The following is a 12,733-nucleotide window of genomic DNA, read 5'->3' as shown; positions in this document are numbered from 1 at the left end:
CAGTTGTTGAGTCAAATTTTGTGGTGCTTACAGGATCAACTATGTCTTGAATTTTGGCTGATGCAGCAGGATTTTGCCAAAATTCAAGCCATGTAATGCTAGCTTTAGTCAGTTACTAAAACGGGTTGAAAAATGTACCTCCTGCCAACCACATAGTGCATATATGTGCAGAACCAAGGAGGCTGGCCTTTAATTTTCGCACACCACACATATGCATTCATGGCCATCACATCTTTCCTATCTATAAAGACCCAGTTAAAGGGCTGCTGGGAGGGGATGTGAGGGATTAAAGGAGCAGAGAATATTTACCTAAAAAGTAAATGTTTATATGAGCTTAGAACAAAGTGAAGCTGTGTTCCCATTTAGTTCCCAATCATATGTAAGAGGGAAAAAAAGTCCTTTTTAATGCATGTTTAGATAATTGAAGTGAATGCAACTTCAACATTTTTATTTATATATTCTGCAAATAAAACTACTCCTTTAGTACATTAACTCTAAGGAATATAGATTGTTGTTAGCTTAGAGAATAGTAAAGGCTGTGTTCACTTTAATAACCCAATCATCTGCAGGCTAAAAGGAAAAAAAAAAGATTATTTCCTTTGGCAAATCAACTTCTCTAGCTATGTCTTACACTAATCATACAAAAAATAACTAAGCTCTGTAAACAGGCTTTTTTTAAACAAAGCGGATAAGAATAGCCTACAGATCACATGAAGAGGAGCTGAGAGTGCTACCTGCTGGCTGCATACAAAAATAAAAACAGCGGTATACAATATTTTGTATTAAACTTTTTTATTTTAATTTTACATTTTTATTGTTTTTGTTCTGACTTTAAAATATAAAGAAAAATATATAAACTTTCCTACAAAATGGCAAAGTATTCATGAATGTTTAGGTATTTCCTTTTTAGCCCTACCCAGGGCCGGGACAAGGGGTGGGTGGGGGGGGGGCTGCCCTGGGTGCAATGGGTTATTGCAGGGATGGGGGCACCCTGACCCTAACCCTAAGGTAATGGGGGTGCAGTTTGGCATATTTGCCCTGGGCGCTGGATAACCTTGTCCTGGTACTGGCCCTACCCTGTGTTGACACTGGGATGTCTCCACTCTCCTGGGACATATGTAGAAAAGGGAAAACTGACATGTTTCCCAGAATGGGAAGTGTCAATAAATATGTATGAGCAGATGTGTCCAACAATAGTTGCTCTGTGATGTCTATTTCCGTTATGTGTTTCCAGTGAAACTAAAAATCTTGTTTCCTTGAATTGAACAGGTTTTATTTTCTGCCCAATTGCTCTTAGAAAATGAAACCAGACTTCAGTTTTTCAGGAAACAGACTCATTTTGTTTACTTCTGCAAAAACTGAATGTCTACTACAATGTAATGCATACTTAAAATGGACTTTCTTCCTTTACAATATAATCTAATATTTTTGAAACTTGTATTTGCTTACCTTTTTTGTGCCTTCTTCCTGGTTGCCCTGAAGGAAATGGTGACAGCCCCAGCCAGTCAAACAAATGTCACCAGTTCCTTCAGGGAAAACTCATACTTAATGGGGGATCTTTCTAGATTTCAAGAAAAAGTGGGTTTTTTTTACACCTTAGTGTAATTTTGTATGGTACATGTGTGACATGAAGTGCATAATGTCATGCACCTCATCTTGTGCATGCTCCAAAAAAATGTAAATATATTGTGCTTGATCTCAGAGAATTGTCTTGCCCCCATCAAGGAAATGCATCATGGTGCATGCAACAGATGAGGGACATGATGTCACCAAGGGCCAGCTTCGTTCTTCTCTGCTGACCTAATAATAATGTCATGTGCCTCACCTTACACTGGACTGACATTTCTGCTCTGACAAGGTGAAAATACAAGTAAATAACAGCACACATACCTAACCCTTAGAGTTAAGTCTATACTTTTATACAAATTTAAAGTGGACCTAAAAAAGTAAATATTTGCTACCTAATAGAAAACATCTAGAAATATTAGTTTTGCCTAGGTAGTACCCTGAAAAAATGTACGTTTTACCTTAAATTCCTCCTGAAAAATCACAGCGCATTTGACATGTGACTGTGCCTAGATACTCCTGTTGGTATTCGGTTTAAGATCACTGTATCTGACTGCTAGTATTATGCATTTTCAAGCAACATTTAGTGATGCCACTACCGTGCTGTTCACTGTTCTCCTTGCTTTAGAAGAAGTTGTATCTGAGGACCTACATGCAAGGATCTCCCTGCTTCTGAATGATTCATTTTGTGGGTCTTTCTGCTGCTTCTTGATCATTACCCAACCACTCATCATAATTAATAGATCAGAACTTACATAAGGAAGCAAAGCCCTGCCTCTAACAAGATGGGCACCTTCACACAGACAAAATGCAGAACAAGACGTGTGGAAAAGATCAGCTGCTGGGAGCCAACAGGCAATACTGATAAATAGTTGTTTGCCATCTGCGTAGGTCACTATACATGACCCAGAACTGACTCCTCTGTTCCCAATTAGCAATGGCAGGATGGCCCCAGTACTCCGTGTCTTCCTCCTCTTTCTCTCTTCTTTTTTCATTAAGAAACACAACATTATTGCCCCTGCTGCCATGAAACATGCCACTTCATCCATCATTGTTTGGAGAGCAGAAAGCACTACAAAACACAATGAAATCCAGGGAGAACATGAAAACAACCCATGAAGCAGAAACACACGTCATCAAATGATGCCACAGATTATATTTTTCTCTATTGGCAAAAAATACAGAGCTCCAAAACAATATACAAAAATGCACATGCAAGCACATGACAAAACGCAAAACTCGTTTGTGAATCCAACCTCAGGGTAAGCGCTACATATGAATACGGGTGCAGCCATATTTGCACTTTACAAATGTTGGCTTGACTTCCTGCTTTTGTGGTGTTGAACATTTTTGCACCTTGCTTATCCTCTAAAAACTATGAGAAGTTTCACTTTCCTGTGACAAATAATAGGACTGACATGATCATATGATGTTCAGGTAATTTGTATGATTCCTGGACATATGGACAACAGCACCATCCATTGGAAGTCACTTCAGCACTCACAGAAGGTCAGAAAATGTTTTCAGTACACCACATTTATTTATTTTTTTCAGTTTGCTTATTCTCTAATCTCGCCTTTTCCTGCAATCTCTGCTTTGGCTTGAGAAGATAAAAAAGAACTTTGTGGCAGTGTCTTTTCTGTTTTAAAGGTCATGCATTAATAATATTTTGGGAAAACAGTGTTTCCTTAATGATAGGCCCATTTATCTAAATATCCCTGTCACTTTCAAATTGTTTTATGTCTAAAACTTACGTTTCATTTTTTTAAACAAGAAGACGGTTTAAACTTTTGGAACTCAAATAGTGAGATCACTGTGATTGAGTTGCCAGGATTTACCCATGCATGATCTTATGCAAACTGCTACAGAAGAATTAGGAATGTACTAAAATATGTCAGAACGACTTAAATCAAGGTGGGTAGGTAGACAGGGAGGAACTAACGCAGGTCAGTATTACCATTGTCAATCACAACAGCAATAAGAATAAAGATGGTGACTGAGTCTAATTTTGGGTAGACTGGCTCTTTTCTGGCTACAACCGCTGACTGTTTTCTGAAATGCCTGATTGGTCATGCTGTTAACTAGGTTGATCGTTGAAATGAGCTGCAATCAACTCTGAAGCCAGGGCTGGTCAGCTACCTTTTGGTATAATGAAGAATCATTTTAGACCAAGGTGAAAACATAGTCTTATCAAAAGTATTTCATTATTTGCAATGATGCCACCAGCTTCAGTATCGCTTGTAATTAATGAACCATTTTGACCAACACAAAAGTGTTACCAAGTGCTTTTCACAGTCAGATATGCTCATTAGAACAAAGGAAGATCTTCAAATACAATAACAATCTCCCTGCAGCAGAGGAATAGGGTCAGATAATTCCACGTGCACTTTTCTCATCACGCCAGCATGATCCCAGCATTTCCCAGCACTTAGGCAACTTATCAAACCAAGATTAATTATATCCATACCTGACATTATGGAGGTGATATCTGCCTATCTCTGGTCACCTATAATGTTACATTAAAGGAAATCTATAGTCACAGCATACACTTTCATTTTATAATCAGCATTGTAATAGCAATACAAACAATAGTTATATTTAACAATTCATTATAAGCTTACTTTCACAAGTAAGTGCTGCCTTTCTGCTGGCCCACTCTTCCTGGATTCCCTACAGGCTTTGCAACTTCTCCTCTGCTGCTTACTTTGGATTTCTAAGGACTACATATCCCATGGTACCTTGCGGCCTGCAAGCAGTGATTCCTGTACTGACTCCATCTTCAGAAACTCCTCCTGTCGGTGCTTCTGTAATTCAGAAGGCAGGTATTCTGCCGAAAACTCCAACTTGCGGAGATCTACAACAACGTTATTTCCGGTGACTGTACACCAGGAATAATTGGAGACTTCAAATACTTGGTGTTTTCACACAACACCGGCAGCCTTTACAGTCCAGTAAGATGCAATAATTAGTGCAGATTGTTAGTCTGCCCACTAGATGTCGCCGCCTTGGGGGCTGCCATGTTTTTGGTTACTAGCGGATATTTTTTAACATTTTTTCAGGACTTGTAGTGAGATTTCTGTATGTGTTTTACCAGACTCAGCTCTTGCTTTCTGGTTTATATTATGTAAAGTGTAACAGGAAAATCTGGGTGCTAATAAAATCAGGAATAACTAAAACTGCAATTTGTGTAGGGAAATATTATCCTGTCATCCCCAAACGCAAAGAGAAACCAACTAGTTACTCAGTCTACCAGACTTTATTTAAATTATTATTTTTTTATTATTACACAGGATTTATTTAGTGCATATATATATATACATAGTTTGCGCAGTGCTTTACAACGTTAGGGCAGACAGTACACTTACAATACACTTCAAGGCAGCAAGGTACCATGGGATTTGCATTTAAATGAATGTTTGGGTGGACTGACACTTTCTTGGCTGCTTTAGCTGAAATTTTTATTAAACATATTGACTGCCATGTTTATAACTGGGTCATCACTGCAAATAGGCTGCAATCATCTATGCAGTTCTTGTAACTTGAAGACTGGCAAATTGAGTAGTCATCGAGAAAGTTTGTCCATCTATGACCAGAAGTCTCTATTCATTTTGCTAGCTGGCAGACATTGAACAACCAAAAGCAGATACATATTGATGGTAATAACATTTCAACTTTACTTGTGATTAATGTGATTTATGAGCCATTTTGCAGTTTTGCAAGTGTAGTTATTGGTAAAAAATGCTCATTATCCCACTGGGAGATTTACAAATACTTTAATAAACACCCATAGCAAAGGCAAGGGATCAGATAACACAAGGTGCACTGTATATTTATACAATCATATACAATCATTTTGCACTACTGAAAGTATATAGAAAGTTACTATACCATTTTCATTGACACTTTATCGGCGGACACAGATTTCTGGGAAAACCCTATCAAGAATGGAAATAACATGAAAGATCGCTGAGTTGTTTTAAGTTGACAGGAAAAGGTCTTCAACTGTACTTTCACTTCTTAAAAGCCTTTGAAAAAAGTGAATTTCAGTATCCCCCGCTGATGACATCATGGGATTATGCAATCCAGTGCAAATGTATATAAACAGACCAATGCTGCTGTACTTCACACAGCTGTCTGCTCTAGATCTTGGTCAGAGAGAATCCAACATCATCAATATGGACAAGAAGTGTGCTGTCATCATCATGTGCGTTCTTCTGCTCTCTACTCCTCTTATACAAGGTACAGTCAATTACATATTATAGTTTTTAGAATCTATGTATAATTACAGACAGTCTTTCCCATTGTCCTCGCCATTGTCTGTATAAGCACTAATCAATCTATTTTTATTTTTGTATTCAGGGTTTGCTGTTCCTCGTGGGAAGCGCTGCCTGTGTAACAAGCTATCCAATCAGGTGAATGCCATGGCCCTGGCTCAACTGGACGTTTATCCAAGCAGCTCTCTGTGTGAAAACACTGAATATATGTAAGTAAGATGCACATGGATTACATAATGTAATTGCTGTATCTACTGTATATGTACTTACTTGTAGGCATAGCACATAGCAATAAACTACAATAGGGGGGGGGGGGGCAGATGTTGCAAACAGTAAGACATCTGTCTATCTAAAAATCTGCCTGGACCCATGTTCCACTCTGTTGACATGTAGTAGCAGCATACTTGCCATTAACACTTTTTTCATTCTATATTCTGTATTAAAATTCTGTATTAAAATTTGGCTTAAGATTTTTTCTGGTCATCTCATGTAATAATTAAAGTTTAGCCAAAGGCAAAACTTTTTTTACAGTTTTATTTAGAAGGGAGAGGAATTAGAACATCTGTCAGTTTTTATTCTGTTCCCCTGTTAGGGAGAATCACCCTCTCTATTTGTCCTGTTTACCATTATCATTAAAAGTGAAAGTAAAAAAGAAAATCCCAAATTTTGGGTTGTCCCCAGAAAAGTATTAGAGGACAAATGTTCCAATGGGGGCGCTAGTTTTGGAAACCTGGGGGTCTCCAGGAAATTCACTTAATTTGCAGGGATTTCCTCTAACTTCTTAATCATATAAGTTGTGTGGCATCATTCCCAATGATATGCAAACATCATCAATTAATACAACAAAAATTGTGCATAAAAATAATATAATGTAACCTAAATGATGTGTTTTAAACATGCAGTATAAGTGTGATATAATCCACAGTTCATAAATTCCCTTATGCAGTGATTATTTCAACATGGCCATGATCAGTCTTTAATCCCATCAGGTGCTCCAATCAGTAAGGTGCTCCAATAATAAAGTGATCTGCCACCTCGCTTGTGCTCCCCCCTCCTAAATGAAGGCTCACTTCAAGAGATGTGAGCCCACAATTAAGCAAGGTCAGAATGCGCCTGTGAACCTCCCTGGGTTCAGTCAATATGATGTAGATCTCATGGCCGCTCTGCTGATACACTGATCTCCCAGTCAGATGTGATGATACATAAAAATGAAAGGGCTACAATAGTGCTTATACCGTTTAAAAATCTGCCTTTATTAATTCAAATAATTGAGTACTCACATGCTCATGGTGCTTTCAGCACACCAAACTATGCCCAACAAATGTTAAAAGTCTCCAAAGCCACACAACCATTAGGATAATCAGACTCCTTAACCTCGTACGAGTCTGACTGCCTTCACCATCCTTGCCTCTCCCCTACGTGTGTCGACACAGGGTCACGTGTCTTCCTCAGGGGGATTGATCACGGTCATGTTGAAATAATCACCACATATGGGAATTTATGAACTGTGGATTATATCACACTTATGCTGCATGTTTAAAACACATAATTTAAGTTACATTATATTAATTTTATGCAATATTTTTGTTGTAATAACTGTTGTTTATGTTTGCACATCATTGGGAATGTAGAGCGGCACGTATTCAATTTGGATTGAGCAAGCACATATAATGGGAGTGTGATCAGTGTCAGCAGCTGGTTCTGTAGCTTACTACTACTTTTACTATGGACTTACATGGTAGCTTGCGAGACTCTCATTGCATAATTTCCTCTAACTTCCTGTTCAGCTCTGGGACAAAAAGTGAAGGGAAATCTCCGCAATGAAAGAGAGATGGCGAAAATCTGACAGAGGTTATATTCCTCCCTTACTCTATGCAAAATGAAAAAAAAACAAAGTTTTGCCCATAGTTCTACTTTAATTCAGACTGAATTGGCCTATGGATGCCCAAAGAGTGAGCTGCCTAGGGATAGTTGATTGGATACCAGGCATTGCTCCCCATCTAATGTTCTTTGCACTACATATCAAGAATACACAATCATTGCAGTATGTACATAAGAACAGCATTTCTTTTAAATACCTTTTTTTAAGAGCTGCAAGCTATGGAGCAAACCTAAAATCTTGTTAGAATATTATTTTTCCCAATTTTAGATTCAAATGAAAAATAGAAACATCCATTAACATTTTCACTATTTTGCTATTGTACTATTTTTGAAGGACCGGTAAAATCATGCCACATGTTTGAAATTTACTTGAGGGACTTAAATGTATTTGAAGGAAAATAAATTAAGCATTTACCTTGCACTTCCACAATATGCAGCTCCTAGAGAATGGTGGCCTGCTGAATAAATAGATAGCAGAAAGGCACAATTTAGAAGATCTGAAAAGTGACATTATATGAAATAGTTTCATTCATTAGAAAGTGTCTGAATATACTAATGGTTTGCTTAATATTATTCTTCCTCAGTGTCACTTTGAAAAGCACCGGTGCTACAAAATGTGTCAGTTCTGATCTGAAAGAAATAAAAGCTCTGCTCAGTGGAAGAAACCGGTAGGTGCTATTTTAATATACAACTCTAGATATTTTATTAATGCAAAGTCCAATGTGCACACAGCCAAAAACTACACACAATAGTTTTTATTTCCATGTGCTCCTTGCTGTTAAGGTGATTTATAGGTTGGGGCAGTTGCCGTTTGTTTGTACCATTGGTTATTTGGTGAAGGGGAGCCCTTAATATCTTCGCTGCCGTTGTGCTATTTGCTGGGTGTCCAGTGCTCCCCTGTGCCTTAAATAAAGGGTGGGCCCTTCCAGGCATACCTGCCCTCAACCGATCCATTATTATTTACACTATATTGTCAAAAGTATTGGGACACCAGCCTTTACACGCACATTAACTTTATTGGCATCCCAGTCTTAGTTCGTAGGGTTCAATATTGAGTTGGCCCACCCTTTGCAGCTATAACAGCTTCAACTCTTCTGGGAAGGCTGTCCACGAGCTTTAGGAATGTGTCTATGGGAATGTTTGACCATTCTTCCAAAAGCGCATTTGTGAGGTCAGGCACTGATGTTGTAGTAGAAGGCCTGGCTTTCAGTCTCTGCTCTAATTCTATTGGGTTGAGGTCAGGCCGCTGTGCAGGCCAGTAAAGTTCCTCCACCCCAAACTCGCTCACCCATGTCTTTATGGATCTTGCTTTGTGAACTTGTCCAAATCATTTAGTGGAGGGGGATTATAGTGTAGGATTATTTTTCAGGTGTTGGGCTTGGCCCCTTTCTTCCAGTGAAGGGAACTCTTAGGGCTCATGCACACTACAGTTTCTAAACTTGAATTTAGGAGCTTTTGGCTTTTTTTTAGCCAAAGCTTCTAAACTCAACAACAGAAAAGCCTATGGGGTTTATTTACTAAAGCTGAAGAGGGCACAATCAGTCTCACTTCTGCAGAGAAACCAATCAGCTTCTAACCTCAGCTTGTTCAGTTAAACCCTGGTAATAAAACCTGGAAGCTGATTGGTTTCTATGCAGAAGTGAGACTGATTTTGCATTCTCCAGTTTTAGTAAATAAACCCCTATGTGTCCATGTACACACAAGGGTTTATTTACTTGGAAGTGCACTTGGAAGTGAAGTCGCTGTAGAATTCAGGGGAACATGCAAGGAATATACAAACAGAATTTTTGCTTGCACATGATTGGATGGTAGAAATCAGCAGAGCTTCCCCTCATTTCAGATCTTCTCCTCAGATCTACAGCGACTACACTTCCAAGTGCTCTTTCAAGTGCACTTGCAGTGCACTTGTAGTACACAGTGGATTTGCCTTTAGTAGGTCAACCCCATAGGCTTTTACAAGAGTTTAGAAGCTGCTGCAGTTACGGGAGGTTCAACCTCCCCTAACCTCCCTCTCCTGAAAGAGGAAGAATCGCATCAGAATAGGAACGTTTTGACCACTGGCAGCAAAACGCTGCAAAATTGCGGTACAATTTTGCCGCGTTTTACATTTTCCCGCGGCCAGCAGTTTACCTAGTCTGTGTGTACATGAAGTGTTAGGGTGCCAGCATACTAAAACATTTTGGACAATTTCATGCTCCCAACTTTGTGGGAACAGTTTGGGGATGGCCCCTTCCTGTTCCAACATGACTGTGCACCAGTGCACAAAGCAAGGTCCATAAAGACATGGATGAGCAAGTTTGGGGTGGAGGAACTTGACTGGCCTGCACAGAGTCGTGATCTCAATCTGATAGAACACCTTTGGGATGAATTAGGGCAGAGACTGCAAACCAGGCCTTCTCGTCCAACATCAGTGCCTGACCTCACATATGAGCTCCTGGAAGAAAGGTCAAACATTCCCATAGACACATTCCTAAACCATGTGGACAGCCTTTCCAGAAGAGTTGAAGCTGTTATAGCTGCAAAGGGTTGCCAACGCAATATTGAACCCTACGGACTAAGACTGGGATGCCACTTAAGTTCATGTGCGTGTAAAGGCGGGCATCCCAATACCTTTGACAATGTAGTGTATGTGCTCCTACTATGGAGGCTCTTAACATTTATAGAATTAGGGTTGCAGATAATACTAGGGTGCCTTGTTGCGGCCCCTGCAGCTTATACATGTATTTGCAAATGTATGCAAACTAAATCCCTGTTTTTAGACAGGACAATTTGGTTTTTTGCAGGCTGGCTGGTAAGTTGAGCTGGGAATTTTACTTGTTGTTCTATAATCATACCCCAACTCACCTGTACATTGCATGGCTTTTTACCACAATTTTCAGTACTTTAGGCCCCCTTACACTAGCATTCTAGTGTTTTGGTTTATCCAAATGCAGGAAAGATTGTCTAAGATTTATAAACAGATGTTATGCTTCCCAGATCAATTTTTACTGCATTTAGATGTATCTGCCTTTACACGGGTTCAGCCATGATTCTGTGTTTATACAGGTTAATGCACATTTACATGCGTTTATGAGCTTTCAGCTATGTCTACACTTTCTAATTGGACACTGGATCCTGCTAAATTGACGGCACCTAAAATGGGAGAAATAGACAGTGTGAATTTAAATTTATTACATGCATTATTATGTGTAAGGAAATGTCCTATAAACATATATAAATGCATGTATGTCACTGCCAGTGTTAATAGGGCCCTAATGTTTTCTTGGGGTGAATGCAGGCCACTACATAGATACAGCTTGCCATGATAAATGATTTATTATCATATGAGTTACTGTTTATCTTATTTTCAGTTATGTAGTATTTATTATATAATACAAAATTTACAACTAGCAATGTCATATTGGCGGGTATGTCTTATAATATATATTTTTATTCCTCTAGGTTTCTGAAACACATCCCAGTGATAAGACACCCCTGAATGACTATACAAGCTGAGGAATATGACCGAGAGCCTGCTAATAGAATAATTCTACCTTTCCCATTGTCTCGTGACTACGGATTACTAAAATGCACATATGCCATGCATATTTTTATATTTATAAATACCATATATATAAACAATGTTGCTGTAAATACATACCTCCTGAGATCGTTTTTTTTATCTTAAAAGATGTGAGTTATATATTTTCATAAATAAAAGTATTAAAAAGACTTATAGTGTGCCTACTCTGTTTTGTTGGCAGCAAAAAAAAAAAAGTAAAAAAATGGTTGTATACATTGCAATTAAAGCTGTCCCCCAAAAGCCTGATGGGTCACTGTCTTGCTAACTAGATTAGAACCTTCCTTAACGCTCACTGTTATACAAAACAGGCACACTTCTAAGCATAAGACATATTTTATTCACCTATCCTCTACAATCTAAAATACATCATAATCATGAAAGTAAGAATCAATACATTTACCGGATATTGTATCATCACTCCATGATCAGGGGACTCATCATCGATCGTAGGAGGTACCTGTCAATGTCATCTGCATCACACAACGCGTCCGCCGTGGTTAAAAAAAGAAAATCCCGTTTTCCCCTGGGCTTTCCCTGAACTTTATGGATAGAATCCCATTAATACCACGCCTTGCACGGTCTTGTATACCCCTAATGATTGGCTAATTTGATCACTGCTCATAACCGTGATGATCACATGGAATACTAGTTATAGTTAAGTTCTGTTTGTGCGCGCTTACGGTCATGCGCCTCTTGCGCAACCCAAAGAGACAGTGACATGCGCAGTTGAAAGACTCAAAGAGGTGTGGCGCGTGATCAGGACTTATAAACCAATTATTAGCCATATCCCTCGTGCTGTTTTGAGTCCTTCAGACTTGCTTTTCTGAACTGTAATAACCTTGTTAGTTTCATGGAGGACAGGAGTCATTACTATCACTGACTGAATATGGACTCTATCTAATACTATACCAGTCACTCACACGACCATATCAGAATCGTATCACAGTCACAAACCCACCTGGCATTAACCCCCCTCTATCCCCCAGTCCATGTTTGTTTGTAAATGAGAATTTAAATTGTCAAGACCTATATCTGACAAATGGATACTGTCACTCCTGTAAAGTCCAGAAAATCGACCCTATAATTCTGAACGTAACGCGTACAGGGGGGAGGAGTCTGACGTCACCCGCGACCGCCTGATGCTTATGCTATGAACATGCCTACTACGAGCACTGTGACAGTGCCGTCCTTGTAAGTTCTATTCTTATGCATTTACCATTAAAAATGTTTATAGAGAGAGAGCATTAGATTCTCTTTATTTAAATCTTCCCGGATGACACGTCCATATCAAGCCCATTCTAGCTCAAGATCTGTAAAAGAAGATAGGTGTCTTCAGTGTCTTCAGTGAGATTTCTTGGCTTAGTGACCCCTTGTGGTCGATTGTTGGAGGTGAGAGGCTTTGGCACTCTGTGGTGGAGGGACTCACTGCGTTTAAGTGGTGTACATGGCT

At 39.1% G+C, this 12,733-nt stretch overlaps 3 protein-coding genes across 4 annotated transcripts in view; 2 read left to right on the top strand and 1 right to left on the bottom strand.

The window, feature by feature from the left end:
• Positions 1–12,733, bottom strand: part of RUFY3 (RUN and FYVE domain containing 3) — a 388,583-nt gene that overhangs the window by 279,028 nt on the left and 96,822 nt on the right. The window lies entirely within an intron of this gene.
• The window catches only part of LOC309548572 (C-X-C motif chemokine 10-like), a gene marked incomplete at its 3' end in the record, with an annotated part of 79,233 nt that overhangs the window by 35,713 nt on the left and 30,787 nt on the right, over positions 1–12,733 (top strand). The gene's annotated exons all lie outside the window — the stretch shown is intronic.
• LOC309553237 (C-X-C motif chemokine 10-like) lies at positions 5,616–11,281 on the top strand. The gene is made up of 4 exons (XM_082254201.1): positions 5,616–5,805; positions 5,926–6,049; positions 8,306–8,389; positions 11,163–11,281. The coding sequence occupies exons 1-4, from the start codon at positions 5,634–5,636 to the stop codon at positions 11,197–11,199; spliced, it is 417 nt and encodes a 138-aa protein (XP_082110327.1). The 5' UTR covers positions 5,616–5,633; the 3' UTR covers positions 11,200–11,281.

Source organism: Pelophylax lessonae (assembly GCF_965119305.1).
Source record: "Pelophylax lessonae genome assembly, chromosome: 1".
NCBI lineage: Eukaryota > Metazoa > Chordata > Amphibia > Anura > Ranidae > Pelophylax > Pelophylax lessonae.
Note: the sequence above shows the minus strand (reverse complement) of the source record. Positions and strands in the feature narration are given on the sequence as shown.